The sequence below is a fragment of the Oryx dammah genome, unplaced genomic scaffold (genome assembly GCF_014754425.2).
Source record: "Oryx dammah isolate SB20612 unplaced genomic scaffold, SCBI_Odam_1.1 HiC_scaffold_26, whole genome shotgun sequence".
NCBI lineage: Eukaryota > Metazoa > Chordata > Mammalia > Artiodactyla > Bovidae > Oryx > Oryx dammah.
Genome location: NW_024070210.1, coordinates 48,683,607 through 48,707,773, shown reverse-complemented (window position 1 = coordinate 48,707,773; position 24,167 = coordinate 48,683,607). Strand labels below are relative to the sequence as shown.

The window sequence follows — 24,167 nt, the reverse complement described above, 5'->3', positions numbered from 1 at the left end:
TGGTAAATAGTTAATGTGGTCTACCTAAGAAGGAAAACCCAAATTAGAGACCATGTGCACAACCGGACAAAAATCTAACAAATGAGCTTTCCTCACAACATTAGATAACTTTCTTACACCCCCGTTAGAAGGAATAGATCAGTTAGGATGATGTTTGTCTACAAGTAGAGTCTCAAGTTGGAGAAGGCAATGGCACCCCTCTCCAGTACTCTTGTCTGGAAAATCCTATGGACGGAGGAGCCCGGAAGGCTGCAGTCCATGGGGTCGCTAAGAGTCGGACACGACTGAGCAACTTCACTTTCACCTTTCACTTTCATGCATTGGAGAAGGAAATGGCAACCCACTCCAGTGTTCTTGCCTGGAGAATCCCAGGGATGGGGGAGCCTGGTGGGCTGCCGTCTATGGGGTTGCACAGAGTTGGACACAACTGAAGTGACTTAGCACAGAGTCTCAAGTTAACAGCAGCTTAAGAGATCGTTTACTATTCTCTCACATGGAAGTCTAGAAACTGAGGCTTTAGTCATAGTCTTAGGAACCCAGGCTCCTCCTGGGTTTTGTTATGGCCCCTGTAGGGTATAGCCTCATCTTCATGGTTTAAATTGGCTCTTCAACCTTCATAGCCATGTTTCAAGCGGCAGATGGAAGAAGTGCAGAAGGGACAAAAGATGTAAGACTGATTCCTGACAACTGCTATAGGACACTTTTGCTTATTCCCTTGGCAAAAACCTAGTCCTGTTGTGACCACATCTGACCCTTTAGCCTTAGAAATGCAGTCTAAAAAAAATTCATATATAGTGATTCTATAGTAGATTCTGTTACCCTGTTTCATCTTAGAGATAAAATATTTAAGAGGAATTCTACCCTTTGATTCAGTAGCAACATGGGTGAAAGTATCTTCTCAATTAGCTGTCAGTGATACTTCTAATTCTGTAATACATCTGACATGATAATAGACAGAGAAGCAATTCCAAGTTTAACTGGCATTGGATATGGTTGTGTCCTAGCATTCTTATTTTCATCCAATAATGAAATATTAGGTGATAGAGAAGCAGCTTACCTCTCATTGTAACAGAAAAGACAGACATCCTGCTTTCTGATTTATAAGACTTAAACTGATTATTTCAAAGAAAAGTTGGAGTATTAATACTATTTTAACTAAAGTAATTCTTGGCAGAAATTCATCATTATTTCAGTGGCCTGCCTTTAGCATCCTTTCCCATTTAAAAGTCTTATTTGGATGTATTTCTATAAGAGTTCTTTTAAGCCCTAAAATGAGTTAAAGCTAGTCATCTCTTCCCTATTTTCACGGCTCAGAAGTTTGGTGTGGTTATCAATCAGAACATTTCCCTGAGAAATACTGGTTCTTTTGTGGGAACATTTGCTGCTGCTCTTGTACCTCACACAGGCTTTAAGAAACTTAATATATATGGCAGTGCTTATCTTTTAGCTATCCCTGTTGTTTTATCTACCCTTTTTTTTTTTTTTTTTTTGGTCTTACATTGTAAGTTGCCTTCAACACCTGGGGTATGGTAAGCACTCAATAAATATTTGTTGAATTAATTGGGAAATCACTTCTTTGAACCTTTTTTCTTGGTAATGAAGATGACTTGTCCTGAAAATATGTACTTGCCTCCTTACCATCAGTCATAACTATTTTCCTTGTAACTTTAAAGGAAGCATGACAGTAATATATATATTATATACATAATATAATAATATAAAAGATATATTATCTATCAGTTTTATCTTAATTTACTGCAAGAATAGTTTTGTTTGCCACATTCTTAAAAGATTAATGTGTTTTATGACAATAAGTTCTATTTACATTTCTAGCAACGTGAACTGGAGGAATGGCAGTGGCAGCAAAGACAACAAGGATGTATAAATGCAATTGTTGAAGAAGAAAGACTAAAACTTCTCAAAGAACATGCTACAAAACTACTAGGATATCTCCCTAAAGTAAGTGAGATTTAATTCATAGCCTCTAAGAGTTGGGGAAGACATGGTGTTAGGATTTCAGAGGGCCTGGGTTTCACTCCCTTCTTGCTGTTACAAAGCAGCAATGTTATGTGAGTTAGTAATTGAACATCTCCAAAATGAAGAGAGTTGGTCTTGGCACTTTCTATTAAATTTGAGCTGGAATTTCTGTATTTAAATTTTAGAGGTTCTGTTCTCCAGTGTAAGAGGTTTAAAACTAAAGCAAATGTGATATGCTGGACACCAAAGCAGGTGATACATCGAACAGCCTAGTTATCTGTAACGGTAGTGATAGACACAAGCTTGAACGGGGTCTGAGATCTGCTCTGTAACAGGAGGTTACAGTATATAACTAGGTAACCCTTTATTTTAAAAAGAATATTACTTCCAGAGAATACATATGAAAATTTGCTATCTGAAATAATACCTTATGACTATAAAAATAACAGAGTTTCAGACCACATAAACATATGAACTAAAGTAAATAACATTTCTACCCTTCAGATACAGAAATTATGCCATTTGATACTTTATTCAATCAAAAAAATCAAGTGTATATTTTGTTTTGTGCAAAAGGAAGGAGAAAGAAATGAGAAATTAAAGTGAAGTCACTCAGTTGTGTCCGACTCTTTGCAACCCCATGGACTGTAGCCTACCAGGCTCCTCCGTCCATGGGATTTTTCAGGCAAGAGTACTGGAGTGGGTTGCCATTTCTTTCTCCACGGGATCTTCCTGACCCAGGGATCAAACCCAGGTCTCCTGCTTTGTAACCTGTCCATAGGACCTGACAGTCTAATTGGTTAGAATGAATACAAAATGATATATTAATGACAAAAGCCATATGGAATTGATAAATAAACTAGACTGTAAATTCTGAGCAAGTCTTAGGGTTTAGATACTTGTGTAGCAAAATAACTGTGGAATGGGAGAACCTGATAACCTAAAATGATTTTATCCTTTAGATCTTAGTGGCTCCAAATGACCTAAATTATTCTTTGGATTCTTTAGATAAGTAAATATTCAAGTTTAATTTTGTTTTAAAGGGATTAACGTTAGTTGACTTAACTCTACACCTGGATTCTTTCCTGAAAGATTGAAGTTAGCTGACTAGAGACAGAACTGATGCAAGAGCCAGTCCCATGCATAAATCTGGCAAAGCTCATTTCCTCCCTCATATACTGCAGGGCTGGTTCAAAACAAGGGTAGGAGGGTACAGTGTGGATTAAATTGATTCCCATTCAGTCCATCAGAGCAGTAGTACTTATAGTAGTAAAGCAGAAGAGTCCAGATTCCTATGACAAGTTCTAACAGGACATCAGGTCAGTCTAAGAATATTAAGTATATATGTATAGTAAGTCATAATTACAGAAAAAAATTTTCTAATTAATTTCATTATATTAGAAATAACTTTATAAACTTCTTGTCTGTATCTCTTAGTTTTAAGAATATTTATTGAAATATTCTGGCATTCAGAGTAACCCACAAAATATTTTTCTTGTAGGGAGTATTCAAAAATGAGGATGATATTGATATGCTTGGTGAAGAGTTTAGAAAAGCATATCAGAAAAGGAGCGAAATTTGTGAGAAGTGATACCGTCAAGATTTGGTAAAACCTGGGTTCTTTTGTATGTTACCACTAGGTGTCAGTGTAACTTTTGTTCGAGAGTTCAGTGAGTAGGACTCCTCCACTGTCTCCGGATTTTCTAAAACATTTCTGTAATTTATCATTTATAAACAATTAGTTATAAGAAAACATTTGTTTTCTGATAAAAAATACTTTCAACTGCAAGTTTGCTTTCAATCACTATTGTTTTTGTACTGATAAAATTGAAGATCTGAATTCTATACCACACAGTTTGGATTTTTCTGTTACATATAGATACCTATATCTATCAAAACAACCCAAGAGACTAAACTCTTCATACCACTTCTGTGTTTGTATTTAGGAACTTCACTTCCTTGATTTGGCCAGGGAAGACTGTTCTTATTATGAGAGGAAAAAAGTACAGAGTGAGGAATTTCAGAGTGCTTTATTACCTAATGCAGTTATATCAATAAGAACATAGAAACAGTTTCTCTCAGGTAAACATCGTTTACAAACTAAAGCTAAACGTCTCTAGAGCATAAAATATTTTCTATTCATATGCAGCTGAAAGGGGCTAGAAGGTCATAAGAAAGATAACAGAATCGAAAAATTTCTGTTGCTTTATTTTATAAAACATTCTAATAATTAGAAATTTTATATCCCCAAATCTAAATTTACTTTAAGAGTATATCTACCACACACTAGAGGTTTACAAGTAGATCACTTATTAATTTCCCCATTCAAGTGCCTTCATAAATTCCTCTTCAGTGAAAGACAGCATCTTGGCAGCTTCAATATGCATCTGTGTTTAGAGAAATCAATATTGTCTAATTTAGTATTAAGAGTAGATCACAGAACAATAGGAAATTTGTGCAAGTGTATGTATAATGCTGAGTTCTGTTTTAGAAATGTATAATTCTAATTACAATAAACAGGTTTAAATAATAATTATATTCAGTGATTAGCCACTAAAAACCTTGCCCACTGGCCAACCTGTTTAGAGAACAATTCAAGATTGTAATACCTAATCTTTGCAAAAGGTGACAGTAGCAAAAACATGAATTCACATCCTCTTAACCACTAGGTAAACTTGTGTGGTGACCACAATAAAAGTGGTTTGGAATCAGTTTCACTCTCAAGATTTCACGAGGCAAACTGATCCCTTTTTAAGATAATAGTTATTTTTTATATTTGGTATTTTCTTTAGTTAGGGAGTATCCATACTGTGTGGAAACAGAACTAGTAAACATTCCTAATTTACTTGCATCAATGTATAGATAACATTTTGTGACTAAGCATGGCAATAAAAACTATACTTGAAGGAGAAATACTAAATGTCTTAGTAGAAAGAGCCAAATAATATCCACAATTTATTTTAACTTTGTTTAGGATAAACTCACCTTCTGCCTTTTTAAAACATCAATTAATTTTAACTGTTTCTTAAATCCTATCATTAATTCTCCTTTTTGTTTTTCTAGCTTCTTGTTTTCTGATTTTAATGCTTCAATTTTTTTGTGTTCTTCATTTGCTATATCCTGCAAAAGGAAAAAATCCCATGTATTCTTTACAGTATTTTAATGGAAAAATTATATCAAACAATAAAAACTTAGGTTTAAGTTTAAACAATGCTCATGCTTCTACCATTTTAAAAAACATTTAAAAAATAACAACTTGGTTCTAATTCCAACAATGCCAAAGGAGCTTAGATTTGAAAGCAGAGATGTCATCAGTAGTAAGCAGAAACTGGAGGTGGTTATGATCCTTGGAAGCACACTGGTTGAGATCCACATTTAACTGGCTTCTGAAAGCATTTTTCATTTCATGGTTCACAAGGGATAAACCCAAAGCAAAAAGTAGCAGTCATACTGGGCCGAGGAAGGGACAGCAGTGTTGCCACAGTGGTAGAACTTTCCAGGTAGGAAATCCCTCAAATCCTTTGCAGACACCTAAATAACATGACTCCTAGGAACCTATGAGAGACAGCTGAGATTTAAAGAGCTGAGCAAAGAATTCAGCCACTGCTGACAAGGAAGACCAAGTGTGCAGCTGTGGTAAACATCCACTGGATGAAAATGGAGACAAAGGACCAGTGAACTTGAGACAAGTTAGGAGAAAGCATTAAGCATAGGAAGGTCTCGTACTTGGAAAAAATGTTAAAGGACATCTTTCGTGCAAAAGGGAAATGATACCAGAAGAAAATCTGAATCTACATACACACTTAAGTATCAGAAAGAGTAACATGTGGTAACTATTAGTAAAGTTTTTATTTTAAAACTTGAGAGTAGCTAAGATTTTGCTGCCAAGATGGCAGAGTAGAAAGATCCTGGGCTCACCTCCTTCCACAGGCACACCAAAATTACAGCTATTAATGAGAAAGACCAGAATCTAACAGAAAAGATCTTTTCCAACTAAGGATATAAAAAAGGAACCATAGCAAGATGTAGAAGGAACATAGGTGCAGTATTGTCAAGACCCAAAGCCCCAGATAGAAACCCACAAATGGGAGGATAATTACAGTTGCACAGGTTTTCTGAGCAATGGGTCTAAGCCCCACACTGGGCTCCCTGGCCTGGGAGTCTTGTACTGGGAAGACAAGCCTCTGAGTTTGGCTTTGAAGACCAGTGGGGCTTACTTTCAGGGGACACAGGTGTGGGAAATAGAGACTCAACTTCTAAAGGGCACACGTAAAAACCTCACATGCTGCAGGACCCAGGGAAGAGGCAGTAATTTTTGAAAGGAGCTGGGTCAGACCTACCTGCAGATCACCCAGGAGGCAACTGAAGTTCATCCTTGGGACACAGGCATTGGCAGAAGCCATTTGTGGAGCCTGCTCTATCATGTGGACACTGATGCTGGGAAGCATCACTTCAGAATCATCCTCTAGTTTATTAGCACTGGAACACAGCCCCACCCACCAGCCTGTCAGCCCCAGTACTGGGAAGCCTCAGGCCAAGCAACTTGCTGGGTCAGGACAAAGCCCCACCCATCACTAGCAGGCAGGCTACTTTAAGACCCTGAGCCTTCAGCCACCCTGGAACACAGCCCGCACTAGCTGTGCGATCCCCAGGGCCTTGCAGACAGAGACCCTGGGACCCAGCTCCACCCACCAGCGGGCTGATACCAGCCCAGGACCCCTGCAGCCTGCCATGGCAGGATCCAGCCCAGCCATCAATACTCCCCTCCTGCGACCCCTGCCCCCTCACCTCCCATCCCCTCCCACACCGCCAGACACTGGCCCTCCCCACCAGCAGGCTAACACCACCTCTGAGACACCTTGCGATCTGTGGCAAGATTCAACACACTTTCATGATTAAAAACAATTAAACAAGGAAGAGAAGGATTCTACTTCAACATGATAAAAGCAATATATGACAAGCGCATAGCTAACAACAGACTCAATGGTAAAAGACTGAAAGCTTTCCCTTTACGATCACACAGGACAAGGATGTTCACTTTTACCTACTCTGCAGGTTCCGGTCAGAGCAGCTAGAGGATAAAAATAAAAGGCATCCAAATCAAAAAGTAGAAGGAAGATTATCTCTCTTCACAGATGACATTATTTTGTATGTATTAGAAAACCCTACAAGTTCCACAAGGAAACTGTCAGGATAAATCAATTTGGCAAAGTTGCAAAATATAAAATCAGCACACAGAAAATCAGTTGTGTTTCTATATGCTACTGATGAACATTCTCAAAGAAATGTTAAAAACTACAAATAGAATATCATCAAAGAGAGTTAAGTACTGAAAAACATCTACTTCAGTTTCACTGACCATGCTAAAAGCCTCTGACTGTATGGATCACAGTGAACTGGAAAATTCAAGAGACCCTACCTGTTTCCTGAGAAACCTGTGTGTGTGTCAAGAAGCAACAGTTAGAACCGGACATGGAACAACTGACTGGTCCCAAATTAGGAAAGGAGTACATGAAGGCTGTATATTGTCACCCTGCTTATTTAACTTCTACACAGAGTACATCATACAAAATACCAGGCTGGATGAATCACAAGCTGGAATCAAGACTGCTGGGAGAAATATCAACAACCTCAGATACGGAAATGATACTACTCAAATGGTGGAAAGTGAAGAGGAACTAAAGAGCCTCTTGATGAGGGGGAAAGAGGAGAATTTAAAAAGCTGGTTTGAAACTTAACATTCAAAAAACCAAGATCATAGCATCTGGTTCCATCACTTCATGGCAAACAGAAGGGAAAAAGTGGAAGCAGTGATAGGTTTTATTCTCTTGGGCTCTAAAATCACTTTGTTCAGTGGCCAAGTCGTGTCCAACTGCAGCATGCCAGGCTCCTCTGTCTTGCACTGTCTTCTAGAATTTGCTCAGATTCATGTCCTTTATGAATCGGTGATGCCTTCTAACCATCTCATCCTCTGTTGTCCCCTTCTTTTGCCTTCAGTCTTTCCCAGCATCAGAGTCTTTTCCAGTGAGTCGGCTTTTTGCATCAGGTGGCCAAAGTATTGGAGTTTCAGCATCAGTCCTTCCAATGAACATTCAGGGTTGATTTCCTTTAGGATTGACTGGTTTGATCTCCCTGCAGTCCAAGGGACTCTCAAGAGTCTTCTCCAGCACTGCAGTTCAAAAGCATCAGTTCTTTGGCACTCAGCGTTCTTCATGGATAGTGACTGCAGCCATGAAATTAAAAGATGCTCCTTGGAAGGAAAGCTATGACAAATCTAGACAGAGGCATTAAAATGCAGAGGCATCACTTTGTCGACAAAGGTCCATATAGTCAAAAGTATGCTTTTTCCAGTAATGATGTACAGATGTGAGAGCTAAACCATAAAGAAGGCTGAACAATGAAGAATTGATGGTTTTGAATTGTGGTGCTGAAGAAGACTTGAGAGTCCCTTGAACTTCAGGGAGATCAAACCAGTCAATTCTAAAGGAAATCAACCCTGAATGTTCATTGGAATGGCTGTTGCTGAAGCTCTAATACTTTGGCCACCTAATGTGAAAAGCCAACTCACTGGAAAAGACCTCAATGCTGGGAAAGACAGAAGAGAGAGAACAGGGCAGCAGAGGATGAGACGGTTGGATGGCATCAAGCAACTCAATGGACATGAATCTGAGCAAACTCCAAGAGACAGTGAAGGAAACAGGAGCTTGATGTGCTATCATGGGGTAACAAAGAGTCGGAGGTGACTTAGCAACTGAATAACAACTGAGGAATAAAAGTAACCAAGGAAGTGAAACAGTTTTACACTGAAAATGTCAAAGAACTGGGATGACCCTGAGGGATGGGGAGGGAGGTGGGAGGGAGGTTCAGGATGGGGAACACATGTACACCCATGGCTGATTCTTGTGAATGTATGGCAAAAACCACCACAATACTGTAAAGTAATTAGCCTCCAATTAAAATAAATACATTAAAAAAAACCTGATGAAAATAGTTAAAGGCAAAGAAAATGGAAGGATATTCTGTGGTCAAAGATTGGAAGACTTACTATTATTAAGATATTAATACTACTCCAAGAGATCTACAGATTCGGTATGATCTTTATCAAAACTCCAATGGCATTTTTACAGAGATAGGTCATGCTAGTATTTATATGGAATCTCAAGGGAACACAAATAGAAAATCAATGAATAACAACAACTGACAGTCTCATACTTCTGGATTTCAAATTTTATTACAAGTCTATGGTAATCAAAGTAGTGTAATACGGATGTATAGAAAGCCCTAAAATAAACCCTTGCATATGAAGTCTAATGATGTTTGACAAGGATGCCAAATCTATTCACTAGGAAAATATGGCCTCTTCAACAAATTGAACTGGAAAACTAGATATCTCCATGCATAAGAATGAAACTGTATCCCTATTTCCTATAATATACAAAAATTAACTCAAATTTGGTCAAGACCTAAATGTATACCCTAAAACTGTAAACTATTAGAAGAGAATGTAGGGGAACTGCTCATGACACTGGATTTGGTTGTGAATTCTTGATGAAACCAAAACAACAGGCAAACAGAAGGTAAAAAAAAGAAATCGGATTACCTCAAAGGAAACAATCAACAGAGTAAAAAGGTCCCTACAGAAAATATTTGAAGATCATATATCTGTTAAGATTGAAAATACAGAAATAACTCCTCTACAATAACAAAAAGACTATCACTTAATAAATGGATACCCACAGTCTCATGAAAGGCACATCTCAAGTGCTCAATAGCCACATGTGGATAATGGCTACTGTGCTGGACAATGCAGATATAGAACCTGTCCATCACCACAGAAAGTTCTATTGAACAGCAATGTACTAGAAGCTCTTTCAATTGACCATTATTTAACTATTTTGCCATGTTAACTCTGTAAAACATATCAACTGATGCCCAAAACATACTGAAATTTAATGGATAACCACATATTTCTTCACTTTCCAATTTAACTGTTTGCTTATAAAACATCAGTTGTGTTTGTTCCCAAACCTGTGTATTCCAGTCTATACTGTAATTATATAACTTTTTAAAATATATAAAATGTGAATGGGAAAAGTAAAATAATAATAATAATAATAAATGGGTAAAGGACCTGAATAGATAATTCTCCAGAAAAGATTTACAAATGGCTAATGAGCACATGAAAATGTGGTCAACATCACTAATATTTAGGGAAATACAAATCAAAACCACAATGAGATACCATTTAATAAACATTAAGCTAGGATGATCACTATAGAAAAAAAAAAACCCACAAAAAATTGGCAAGGACATTGAAGGAACTCTTGTGCACTGCTGATAAGGATGTAAAATAGTGCAGCCACTATGGAAAAATAGTACAGTGGTTCCTCAAGAAATTAAAAGAAATATATGATCCAGCAATTCCACATTTAGGTGAATATCCAAAATAACTGAAAGCAGAATCTGTAAGAGATATCTGTACACCCAAGTTTATATCAGCATTATTCACAATAGCCAAAAGGTGGAAGCAACCCAAGTTGCTTTATTTAATAAATGTATAAATGAAACTTGTTACAGATATCCAATGGAATATTACTCAAAAGGAATAAATTCTGATAACATGCTACAATGTGGATGAACCTTGAGGACATTATGTTAAGTGATATAAGCCAGTAACAAAAAGGCAAATAGTGTATAATTTCACTTACATTAGATACCTAGTGTAGTCAAATTAATAGAGATAGAAAGTAGAATTGTGGTTGCCAGGGGTCACAGAGAAGGGGATGGGGAATTATTTTTTAATGGACATAGGTTTTCAGTTTTTGCAAGATGAACAAGGAGTTTTGGAGTATGATATGTAACACTACTGAATTCTACACTAAAAAGTTAGGGTAAATTTTATGTGTACTATAATACAAAGGTGTTTTTTTTTTTTAATTTAGAAAGTTCATTAACTCTTCAAAGCAAAAAAGTAACTAAGTAGAATTTGTATATAAGTAAAATGTATGACAACAACAACAAAAAGGGGAGGAGAGAAGTATACTGCTGAAAGGTTGTTTATTCATAAAATGCTATGTTACTTGAAAGTAGCTAGCACTAAGTTAAAGGTGTATCTGATAAGTGGAGATATACACAAAAAGGTGGAGATAATAAGCCAGTAAGATAAAATGAAATCATTAAAAATATTCAAAAAGAAAAACAAGAGGAAGAAAGAACAATATCGTATGTGAATGAAAAATATAAAAATTAATAGAGTTAAACACAACCATTATTCATAATCATATTAAATGTAATGGTCTAAGCCTCCTAATTCAAGTGTCAGATTGTCAGATTGAGTTAAAACAATAGGAAAACTGCTGCCTATAACAACATATAAAGGAGTTACAAATAAAGGGAGAGAAAAGCCAGTACTGATATCAGCAGTAACTAAAAGAAATTACATGATCTACAGATTCATTATAAAGATGTAATAATCAAGACAATGCATTGTTAACATGAAGACAGACATACAGATGAGTGGAACAGAATAGTGATCCCAGTAATAACACATCCACACACATCTGGGCAACTGATTTTCAACAAAGATGCCATGGCAATTCAATAGTGAAAGGATAATCTCAACAAAATATTCCTGTACATGTTCCAATAATGAACCCTGACCCTTATATCATGCAAAAAAACTCAACAAAACACAAAAGATGAAGCTATGCAACCTCTATAAGAAAACCTAAGAGCAAATCTTAGTGATCCCTTAGGTTTAGCAAAGAATTCTTAAATAGAACACAAAACTATAATTATAAAATTCAAAATATTGTTGCTCTTCAAAAAAAAACTGTTACAAAAATAAAAGCCAAGGGATAAGATATTTGCAAAGCAGGTGTCCGCCAAAGTTTTGTAATTAGGATATATAGAGAACTCTGACAAGTCAACTCAGTTCTTAATAATGAACCAAAGAGACTAAGGAAATATGAAGTGTGGTCTTTAGTTAATGAGTCATAATTATTGATTCATTAATGATAAAAATGTTCTATACTAATGTATATATTCATAAGAAACTGGATTCTAGAGTCTTTCTGTACTACACAATTTTATATAAATTAAAACTTTTAATAATTAAAGTTCTTTTAACAATTTTTTAGAAGAATAAAAGACTTATAAAGAGACACTTCAAAGATAATATCAAGACTTTCCTGAACAACCAATGGATGAATGAAGAAATCAAAGAGGAAAAAAATGATCTTCAAACAAATGAAAATGGAGACACAACATACCAAAACTTATGGGATGCAGCAAGAGCAGTTCTAAAAGGAAGTTCATAGCAACAAATGCCTACATTAAGAAAGATCTCTGAATTTTTACTCCTTCCTGCATGTTTAATGTTTTTGACATATGAGATTTTGACCAATGAGATTTTTCCTTTTGTAATTTCCATATTTCTAGTTGTGGTTCTTTTTCACTTAAAGAAGCCCCCTTAACATTTCTTAGGAAGCTAATTTAGTAGTGCTGAATTCTTTCAGCTTTTCCTTCTCTGGAAAACAACTTCTCTCTCCAAATCTGAATGAGAGTCTTGCTGGATAGGGTATTATTGGCTGCAGGTTTTTTCCTTTTATCACACATGTTGTGATGTTGTGTGATGTTTCATCACACATACATTGTGCCATTCCCTTCTGGTCAGCAGTTTCTGACAGTCTTAAGGAGTTCCCTTATACATAACTAGTTGCTTTTCACTTACTGTCCTTAATATTCTCTCACTATCTTTGATTTTTGCCATTTTGACTTTAAGTACCTTGGTGTGGAACTCTTTGTGTTCTTTTTTGGGATTCTGTTCTTCCTGGACTTAGATGTCTGTTTTCTTTCCCTGTTAGTATGTCTTTAGCTATAATTGCTTCTAATTTCTCTGCCCCTATCTGTTACTCTTCACCTTCTGGGACCCGTATAATGTGAATATTAGTATGCCTAATGTTTTCCAAGAGGTTTCCTGAACTCATTTCTTTTAAATTATGTTTTCTTTTTCTGTTCAACTTGGGTGATTTACACTACTTGTGTTCCAGTGTAATGATCCATTCCTCTGTATTAACCAATCTAATGTTGATTCCTTCTAGTGTATTTTTTATTTCAGTTACTATATTTTTTCAGCTTTGTTTGGTTCTTCTGTTTCCTAACTCTTTGTTAAAATTCTCCCTGTATTTACTTACTCTTCTTCCAAGTATGTTGAGCATTTTTATGGTCATTACTACAAACACTTAATTGGGTAGATTGCTCATCTCCAGGGTTTTTAGAATGTGTTCAAACTTAAGACATCAACTTTAAATATTCACCAGTATATGCTGCTGTATATAAATCTCATGATAACAGCAAACCAAAAATCTATAATAGATACACACAAGATAAAGGAATCCAAATATAAGATTAAGATGGCAATCAAATCATAAGTGGAGAGGAAAACAATAAACACGGACAGTCCCTAAACAGTTTAATAAAATGGCAGTAAGCACATACCTATCAATACTTACTTTAAATGTAAATGTACTAATGTTCCAATGGAAAGACAGAGTGGCTGAATAGATTCAAAAATAAAATCTGTAAATATATGCTGCCTATATGAGATTCACTCCAGATCTAACTACACACAGACTGAAAGTGAAGGGATAAAAAAGTCTAAGACAAAGAAGGACAGTACATAATGATAAAGGGATCAATTCAACAAGAATAAATAACACTTGAATATATTTATATGCACACAAACTGGAGCATTTAAATAAATACAGAAAATATTAGCAAGTATAAAGAAAGATATTGACAGTAAAGACAATAATGGTCAGGGGCTTTGACACTCCACTTATGTCAATGGACAGATCATACAGGAAACGTAAAAGGAAACACAGGCCTTAACACATCAGATGAGCCTAATATATATATATATGACATCCTATCCAAAAGCAGCAAAATATACATTGTTTTCAAATGTACATGGAACACTCCACAACAGATCACATGCTAGGCCACAAAATAAGTCTTAGTAAATTTTAAAAGACTGATATCATACCAAGCCTCTTCTCTGACCACAATGCTATGAAACTATAAATCAACTATTAAAAAAAAAAAAAAAAAACATGGAAGCTAAACAGTATGGTACTGAACAACCAAATGAATCACTGAAGAAATCAAAAAGGAAATAAACAAAAGAAACTCATGGAGACAGAAGCAAAAACACAAAGATCCAGAATCTATGGAATGCAGGAAAAGCAGTTCCCAGAGGGGAGTTTATAGAAATACAAGCCTACATCAGGAAACAAAAATCCCCAAATCCCTAACCTAATATCCAAATTAATTAGAAAGAAACACCTGGAGTTAGGAGGAGGAAAGATCAGAGCAGAAATGAATGAAATAGAGATGAAAGAAAAAAAGGGAGAGAAAGCAAGCAAGACAGAAATTAAGAGCTGGTTCTTTAAAAGATGAACAAAACTGATAAACTTTAAACCAGATTCATTAAGAACAAATGAAAGTGGGTCCAAATAAAATCAGAAAAGAAGTTAGAGTTGATACTGCAGAACTACACAGGATCATAAGACATTACTCTGAATAATTATACACCAATAAAATGGACAACCAAGAAGAAATGGAGAAATTGCTAGAAAAGTACAATCTCCTAAGACTGAATGAGGAAGAAATACAAAATGTGAACAGACCTCAATTACTACTAATTAAATCAGTAATAAAAGAAATACACAAATCAAAGTCTAAGACCAGATTGCTTCACAGATGAATTACATACACTGAACATTTAAAGGATAATGTTTATCCTTCTCAAACTATTCCAAAAAACTGAAGAGAAAGAATGCTTCCAAAGTCATTCTTTGAGGCCCACATCATGCTGATAGCAAATCAGATAAAGAAAGACACTATAAAATATGAAAACAGTAAGCCAATAATACTGGTGAACACAGATGCAAAAATTCTCAACAAAATATTAGAAAATTAAATTGAACAATACACTAAAAGGATCATACATCATAACCAAGTGGAATTTACCCCAGGGAAGTAAGAACAGTATCTGCATATCAATCAGTGTTGTACATTAACTCATTATTGACCAGGGGATTTCTGCAGAAACATCTGTGGCTGTTGATCTGTAAAGTGAATACAGAAACATCTCTGATAAATAACATTTGGGTAACAAAAGACACGTTAATATGTGTCTCTGGTGAGTAATATCTTAATAGAATGAAAGAAAAAAATCACATAATCATTTCAATAGAGACTAAGCATTTGACAAAATTCAACATCCATTCATGATAAAATCTCTTAATAAATTAGATTTAGAAGGAATATACTTAAATGAAAAAAAGGTCATATATGAGAAGTCCACAGCTAAAATCATACGCAGTGATGAAATGTTGAAATCTTTTCCTTTAACATAAGGAACAAGTCAAGTGCCCACTCCCACCTCTCCTACTTTACATAGTACTAGAATTCCTAGTCAGAGAAACCAGCAAGAACAATCTAAAATATCAGAACTAGAAAGGAAGAAGTAAAATTTCTATTTGCAGTTGATATGATTTGGTATTTAATACATAAAAAATCATATATATGCCACCAAAAAACTGTTAGATCTCATCAACAAATTCAGTAAAGTTGTAGGGTGTAAAATTAACATTAAAAATTCAGTAGAGTTTCTATAGAACACTCCTTTATATGATACAGAAAAATAAACTCGAAATGGATTAAAGACCTGAATATAAGGTCAGACACTATAAAACTTAGCAGAAAACATAGGCAGGTGAGAATTCTACCACTGAACCACCAATGTCATAACCGTTAGTGGAAAAGACAGGCAAAACATTCTTTGACATAAACTGCAGCAAATCTTTTTTGACCCACCTCATGGAGAAGGCAGTAGCACCCCACTCCAGTACTTTTGCCTGGAAAATCCCATGGACAGAGGAGCCTGGGAGGCTGCAATCCATGGGGTAGCTGAGGGTCAGACACAACTGAGCGACTTCACTTTCACTTTTCACTTTCATGCACTGGAGAAGGAAATGGCAACCCACTCCAGTGTTCTTGCCTGGAGAATCCCAGGGACGGGGAAGCCTGGTGGTCTACTGTCTGTGGGGTCGCACAGAGTCGGACACGACTGAAGTGACTTAGCAGCAGCAGCAGCATGGAGTAATGAAAATAAAAACAGAAATAAACAAATGGGACCTAATTAAATGTAAAAGCTTTTGCAGAGCAACAGAAACCTTAAAAAAAGATGAAAAGATAACCCAAAGAATGGGAGGAAATATTTGCAAATGAAGTAACCGACAAAGAATTAACCTCTAAAACATATAAACGGCTCACAGCTCAATTACCAAAAAAAAAAAAAAAAAGGGTGGAAGACCTAAAGAAATGTTTCTCCAAAAAAGACACACAGATGGCCAAAAAAACACATGAAAAGATGTTCAATATCACTAATTATTAGAGAAATGCAAATCAAACCTACAATGAGGTATCACCTCATACCAGTCATGATGGCCATCATCAGAAAATCTACAAACAAATTCTGGGTAGACTGTGGAGAAAAGAGAACCCCCTTACACTGCTGGTGGCAATGGAAATTGGTACAGCCACTATGAAAAATATGGAGGTTCCTTTAAAAAGCTAAATATAGAACTACCATATGACCCAGCAATCCTACTGCATACACTCAGAGAAAACCATCATTCCAAAAAACACATGCAACCCAATGTTCACTGCAGTGGTCTTCATAATAGTCAGGACATGGAAGAAACCTAAATGTCCATGAACAGATGAATGGATAAAGAAAATGTTACATATATGTATAACAGAATACTCAGCCATAAAAGGAATAAAATTGGGTGATTTGCAGGGATGTGTCCAGACCTAGAGACTGTCATACAGATTGAAGTAAGTCAGAAAAAGAACAGCAAACATTGTATATTAACATACATATGTAGAATATAGAAAAATGGTAGGTGATCTTGATTGCAAAACAGAAACAGAGACACAGATGCAGAGAACAAATGTATGGGCACAAAGGGGGAAAAGTACACAAAGGTGGGGTGGGATGAACTGGCAGAGAGTATCCCTATGTATAAAATAGATAACTAATGAGAACCTATAAAGCTCAGGGAAGCCTACTCAATGCTCTGTGGTGACCTAAATGGGAAGGAAATCCCAGAAGAGGGAATGTATTCATACATATAGCTGATTCACTCTGCTACACAGTAGAAACTAACACAATACTGTAAAATAACTAAACTCCAATAAAAATTAATATAAAAAATCATATAAATTATCATTATCTTAAAGAGTTGCTATACCTTAGCAGGAAATCATCTTAAAAAGAATATCCCATTGATCATTATATTGAGAAGAATGTAACACTTAGAAATGATTTACTCAAGGATGTGAGGATCTACACTGAAACCTTTAAGACACTGGTGAAAGGGATCAAAGAAGGCACAAATAAATGGATTGGAAGAATTCATGGCTTGGAAAAATTAATGTCAATGCTACCAAAGCCACCTATAGGTTCAATCCAATTCCTATGAAGATTCTGAAGACATTTTAAACAGAATTAGGGAAAAAATCCTGAATTTATATGGAATCACAAAAAGTCCCAAATAGCCAAAGCAATACTGAGAAAGAACAAAGCAAGAGGCATCATACTTTCTGATTTTAAGCTACATTATAAAGCTACTGTAATCAAAATAGAATGGTACCAGCATAAAATTGGAAACATTGATCAAAGGAACAAAATCAAGAGGCCAGAAACAAACCCCAGCATATAGAGTCAACTGGCGCAGTGGCTGTGCTTTGCTGGAGCAGCCGTGAAGAGATGCCCCACACCCAAGTAAGAGAAACCCAAGTAAGATGGTAGGTGTTGCAAGAGGGCACCAGAAGCCAGACACACTAAAACCATACTCACAGAAAACTAGTCAATCTAATCACACTAGGACCACAGCCTTGTCTAACTCAATGAAACCAGGCCATGCCTGCGGGGCAACCCAAGACGGGCGGGTCATGGTGGAGAGGTCTAACAGAACCTGGTCCACTGGAGAAGGGAATGGCAAGCCACTTCAGTATTCTTGCCTTGAGAACCCCATGAACAGTATGAAAAGGCAAAATGATAGGATAACAAAAGAGGAACTCCCCAGGTCATTAGGTGCCCAATGTGCTACTGGAGATCAGTGGAGAAATAACTCCAGAAAGAATGAAGGGATGGAGCCAAAGCAAAAACAATACAACAGTTGTGCATGTGACTGGTGATAGAAGCAAGATCCGATGCTATAAAGAGCAATATTGCATAGGAACCTGGAATGGAAGGTCCATGAATCAAGGCAAACTGGAAGTGGTGAAACAAGAGATGGCAAGGGTGAACGTCGACATTCTAGGAATCAGCGAACTAAAATGGACTGGAATGGGTGAATTTAACTCAGATGATCATTATTATATCTACTACTGTGGGCAGGAATCCCTCAAGAAATGGAGTAGCCATCATGGTCAACAAGAGAGTCCGAAATGCAGTACCTGGATGCAATCTCAAAAACGACAGAATGATCTCTATTCGTCTCCAAGGCAAACTATTCAATATCACAGTTATCCAAGTCTATGCCCTAACCAGTAACGCTGAAGAAGCTGAAGTTGAACGGTTTTATGAAGACCTACAAGACCTTTTAGAACTAACACCCAAAAAAGATGTCTTTTCCATTATAGGGGACTGGAATGCTAAAGTAGGAAGTCAAGAAACAACTGGAGTAACAGGCAAATTTGGCCTTGGAATGCGGAATAAAGCAGGGCAAAGACTAATAGAGTTTTGCCAAGAAAATGCACTGGTCATAGCAAACACCCTCTTCCAACAACACAAGAGAAGACTCTACCCATGGACATCACCAGATGGTCAACACCGAAATCAGATTGATTATATTCTCTGCAGCCAAAGATGGAGAAGCTCTATACAGTCAACAAAAACAAGACCAGGAGCTGACTGTGGCTCAGATCATGAACTCCTTTATACCAAATTCAGACTCAAATTGAAGAAAGCAGGGAAAACCGCTAGACCATTCAGGTATGACCTAGATCAAATCCCTTACGATTATACAGTGGAAGTGAGAAATAGATTTAAGGGACTAGATCTGATAGATAGAGTGCCTGATGAACTATGGATGGAGGTTCGTGACACTGTACAGGAGACAGGGATCAAGACCATCCCCATGCAAAAGAAATGCAAAAAAGCAAAATGGCTGTCTGGAGAGGACTTACAAATAGCTGTGAAAAGAAGAGAGGTGAAAAGCAAAGGAGAAAAGGAAAGATATAAGCATCTGAATGCAGAGTTCCAAAGAATAGCAAGAAGAGATAAGAAAGCCTTCTTTAGTGATCAGTGCAAAGAAATAGAGGAAAAGAACAGAATGGGAAAGACTAGAGATCTCTTCAAGAAAATTAGAGATACCAAGGGAACATTTCAAGCAAAGATGGGCTCGATAAAGGACAGAAATGGTATAGACCTAGCAGAAGATATTAAGAAGAGGTGGCAAGAATACACAGAAGAACTGTACAAAAAAGATCTTCACGACCCAGATAATCATGATGGTGTGATCACTCATCTAGAGCCAGACATCTTGGAATCTGAAGTCAAGTGGGCCTTAGAAAGCATCACTATGAACAAAGCTAGTGGAGGAGATGGAATTCCAGTTGAGCTGTTTCAAATCCTGAAAGATGATGCTGTGAAAGTGCTGCACTCAATATACCAGCAAATATGGAAAACTCAGCAGTGGCCACAGGACTGGAAAAGGTCATTTTTCATTCCAATCCCAAAGAAAGGCAATGCCAAAGAATGCTCAAACTTGCCACACAATTGCACTCATCTCACATGCTAGTAAAGTAATGCTCCAAATTCTCCAAGCCAGGCTTCAGCAATACTTGAACCGTGAACTCTCTGATGTTCAAGCTGGTTTTAGAAAAGGCAGAGGAACCAGAGATCAAATTGCCAACATCCGCTGGATCACAGAAAAAGCAAGAGAGTTCCACAAAAACATCTATTTCTGCTTTATTGACTATGCCAAAGCCTTTGACTGTGTGGATCACAATAAACTGTGGAAAATTCTGAAAGAGATGGGAATACCAGACCACCTGACCTGCCTCTTGAGAAATCTGTATGCAGGTCAGGAAGCAACAGTTAGAACTGGACATGGAACAACAGACTGGTTCCAAATAGGAAAAGGAGTACGTCAAGGCTGTATATTGTCACCCTGCTTATTTAACTTATATGCAGAGTACATCATGAGAAACGCTGGACTGGAAGAAACGCAAGCTGGAATCAAGATTGCCGGGAGAAATATCAATAACCTCAGATATGCAGTAGACACCACTCTTATGGCAGAAAGAGAAGAACTAAAGAGCCTCTTGATGAAAGTGAAAGAGGAGAGTGAAAAAGTTGGCTTAAAACTCAACATTCAGAAAACTAAGACCATATCATCTGGTGTCATCACTGCATGGGAAATAGATGGGGAAACAGTGGAAACAATGGCAGACTTTATTTTGGAGGGCTCCAAAATCACTGCAGATGGTGACTGCAGCCATGAAATTAAAAGACACTTACTCCTTGGAAGGAAAGTTATGACCAACCTAGACAGCATATTAAAGAGCAGAGTCATTACTTTGCCAACAAAGGTCCATCTAGTCAAGGCTATGGTTTGTCCAGTAGTCATGTGTGGATGTGAGAGTTGGACTGTAAAGAAAGCTGAACGCTGAAGAATTGATGCTTTTCAACTGTGGTGTTGGAGAAGACTCTTGAGAATTCCTTGGACTGCAAGGAGATCCAACCAGTCCATCCTAAATGAAATCAATCCTGAATATTCACTGGAAGGAGTGATGTTGAAGCTGAAAGTCTAATACTGTGGCCACCTGATGTGAAGAACTGACTCGTTTGAAAAGACCGATGCTGGGAACAAAAGAAGGCGGGAGAAGGGGACGACAGAGGATGAGGTGGTTGGATGGCATCACTGACTCATTGGACATGAGTTTGAGTAAACTCTGGGAGTTGGTCATGGACAGGTAGGCCTGGTGTGTGTCCATGGGGTTGCAAAGAGTCCGACACGACTGAGTGATTGAACTGAACTGAATGTTAGACAAAGGAACCAAGAATAAGAAACCATAAGACTCCTTAAAACACACACACACACAGGAAAAAGCTCCTTAATATGCGTCTTGGCAATGATTCTTTTGAATATGATACGTTAATCAGAAACTACAAAATAAGAAAAAAAAACCCACAAATTGGACAATGTCAAAGTAAAAAGCTTCTGCACAGAATAAGAAATTATCAACAAAATGAAAAAGCAACCCACATAATGAGGAAAATACTGTAAACTATGTATCTAAAGGATTTAATAATATCCAAGACATAGAGATTTCATATAATTCAACAACAAAAAGTCAAATCATCCAATTAAAAAAATGAGCAAAGGACATGAATATACAATTTTCCAAAGATTTGCAGATGGCCAATAGGTGCATGAAAAGGTGCTCAGCATCTCTAATCCTTCAGGAAATGCAAAATAAAATTGTAATGAGGTATCACCTCACAACTGTTTGAATACCTGTCATCAGAAAACAGGTGAGGTTGTGGGGAAAAGGGAACCCTTGTACACTGTTGACAGGATTGTACATTATATTCCAACCACTACGGGAAACAGTTTAGAGGTTCTTCAAAATATTAAAAATAGAACTACCATATATCCAGCAATTCCACTGCTAAAAGTATATCCAAAGGAAATGAAAATACTATGTCAAAGAAATATTTACATCCAATATCTGCATTACTTACAACAGCCAAGACATAGAAACAACCTAAGTGTCCAGTGACATATGAATGGATAAAGAAGCTGTGAGATACACACACACACACACACTCAGAATATTATTAAGTTATAAAAAGAGAAGGAAGACGCCATTTGCAGCATCATGGATGAGCCTTGAGCACATTTTGCTAAGTGAAGTAAGTCAGAAACAGTCAAATACTATATGATCTTACTTATACATAGAGTCTAAAACAACAACAACAAAATTAACAGAAAAAGATAAAGCTTGTAGTAACCAAAGGTGAGGGTAGTGGGAGGTAGAGATTTGGTCAAAATATATAAATTTCCTGCTATAAGAAAAAGCACTAGGTATGTAATATACAACTTGATGCCTAGAATCAACACTGCTGTCTGGTTTGTTTTTTTTTTTTTTTCTTTTTTCCTGGCTGTGCCATGACTGCAGCACACAAGATCTTTTTCCCTGACCAGGTATCCAAACCCATGCCTCTTGTAGTGAAAGCACAGAGTCTTAATCACTAGACTGCTAGGGGAGTCCTTGTGTGGTATATTTAAAAGCTGTTAAGAGAGTAGACCTAAGAGTTCTCCACATCAGGAAAAAAACATTTTTTCTTTTTTGTAGATATGTATGAAATGATGGGTATTAACTTATTGTGGTAATCATTTCACAAAATATGTAAGTCAAACCATCCTGCTGTATACCTTAAATTTATATAATGCTGTATGTCAATTGTATCTCAATAAAACTGGGGAAAAAGATATCAAGATGGCAAATAAGCACATGAATATGCTAAACACCACTAGTCATTAGGGAAATGCAAATTAAAACTATAATATGAAATACCAGGAGGCACCTATTAGAACAGCTAAAATGTAAAAAACCAACCATATTAAGTGGTATTGAAGACATGGAACAGCTGTAACTTTCATACAGTGCTGTTGAGAATGTAAATTGGTACAACCATTGTAGAAAACAGCTTGGCAGTTGAACACACACATAAAATACACCCAGATAACTGACTCCTAGGTATCTACTCAAAGGAAATGAAAAAATACGTCCACAAAAAAGACTTATACATGAATGTTCATGGAGGCTTGTAGTAGCTGAAAAGTGGCAACTTTTGGGTAAATCTCAAAAGGAGTCACATTTTTAAAAAAAAATATGAAATTCTGGAAAATGTAAATAAGTTGCCTGGAGATAAAGGTTGGGAAAAGGGCATAATTATAAACAGGTACAAGAAAACTTTTGGGAGTGATAGATATGTCTGTTGTGGTGATTTTTCATAGGTATACACATAGTTACAAATCAAGTTTTATACCTTAAATATGTGTGGGATTATTATTATGTCACAATGTGAAAAACAGAAATACATATAATTAAAGATATGCAAAGAAAAATTGTGACACACAGCTGAAGTTCATTTTGAGGAAAATTATAGTTTTAAATGCTGTATTAGAAAAGAAAGTTGAAAAATCAGTGATCTACATCTTCAATTTAAGAAACTGAAAAGATAGCAGATTAAAAAAGCAAGTAGACAAAATTATATAAGGAGAATTCAGTGAAAATAAAAACGGACAATAGAAAAAATAAAACCAAAAGTTGAAAAGATTAAGTAGTAACTGGATACCAAGACTTATCAATGGAAAAAACCTGAAACATGGATTAATCTCAGCATTATGTCTAGTGAAAGAAACCAGTCACAAAAGAGTACATTCGATGCAGTTTCATTTATATCAAAATCAAGACCAAGAATATCAGAACATCCTTCACTTACAGAGGATGGAATACTTGGAAAGAGAATACAAGGGAACTTTCTGGGGGTGAGGAAAATAATCTATGTACTGCCTTACATGGTGGTTTCACAGCTTTATAGGAGCCAAACTCACTGAATTATAGATGTACTGTCTTTCATTGTCTTGTATATAAGTAATTCAATTTTTAAAACTAACCCAATTCTTTTATGTCTCTCCAGCTCTAACCCTCTAGCTAAGCTTCTTGAAAGAATTACACACATTCTGTGCCTCCATCTCCTCACCTGTAATCATTTTTCATCCACCTTGAATTTAGCTTCTTCCCTATCACTCTACTAAAACATTTCTGGCCAAGGTCACTTCTGTGCAAAAATCCAATACAATTTTCCCAGTTCCCCCAAGAAACTTGACTTCTCAGGAGTATTCAGGTTTGCTGACCACTTCTGAGATGATGGAATTCTTCAAGGCTCAGCTCTTGGCCCTGGCTTCGCTCATTCTCTCCCTCTGTCCTTTCTCCCTGGTGAACACTAATGGCTTCTTCTACTGTCTCTGTGCAGGCTTCTCTCCTAAATCTTGACATCTCCCGTTGGATTTCTCAGAATATCTCCAAGATTAACA

General features: G+C 36.6%; 2 protein-coding genes across 5 annotated transcripts in view; one reads left to right on the top strand and one right to left on the bottom strand.

Annotated features, from left to right (window-relative positions):
- Positions 1 to 3,707, top strand: part of MNS1 (meiosis specific nuclear structural 1) — an 82,597-nt gene extending 78,890 nt beyond the window's left edge. The window contains exons 9-10 of the mRNA XM_040226589.1: positions 1,834 to 1,959; positions 3,479 to 3,707. Of these exons, the coding sequence (XP_040082523.1) occupies positions 1,834 to 1,959; positions 3,479 to 3,568 (216 nt within the window). The 3' untranslated portion in view covers positions 3,569 to 3,707. The remainder of the gene's footprint in view (positions 1 to 1,833; positions 1,960 to 3,478) is intronic.
- Positions 3,708 to 4,169: 462 nt separating this feature from the next.
- TEX9 (testis expressed 9) overlaps positions 4,170 to 24,167 on the bottom strand; it is a 91,088-nt gene continuing 71,090 nt past the window's right edge. For all 4 annotated transcript variants that reach the window (XM_040226590.1, XM_040226592.1, XM_040226593.1 and 1 more), the window contains 2 exons: positions 4,963 to 5,097; positions 4,170 to 4,364 (listed from right to left, as the gene is read on the bottom strand). In XM_040226590.1, coding sequence (XP_040082524.1) covers positions 4,290 to 4,364; positions 4,963 to 5,097 — 210 coding nt within the window. In that variant the 3' untranslated portion in view covers positions 4,170 to 4,289. The remainder of the gene's footprint in view (positions 4,365 to 4,962; positions 5,098 to 24,167) is intronic.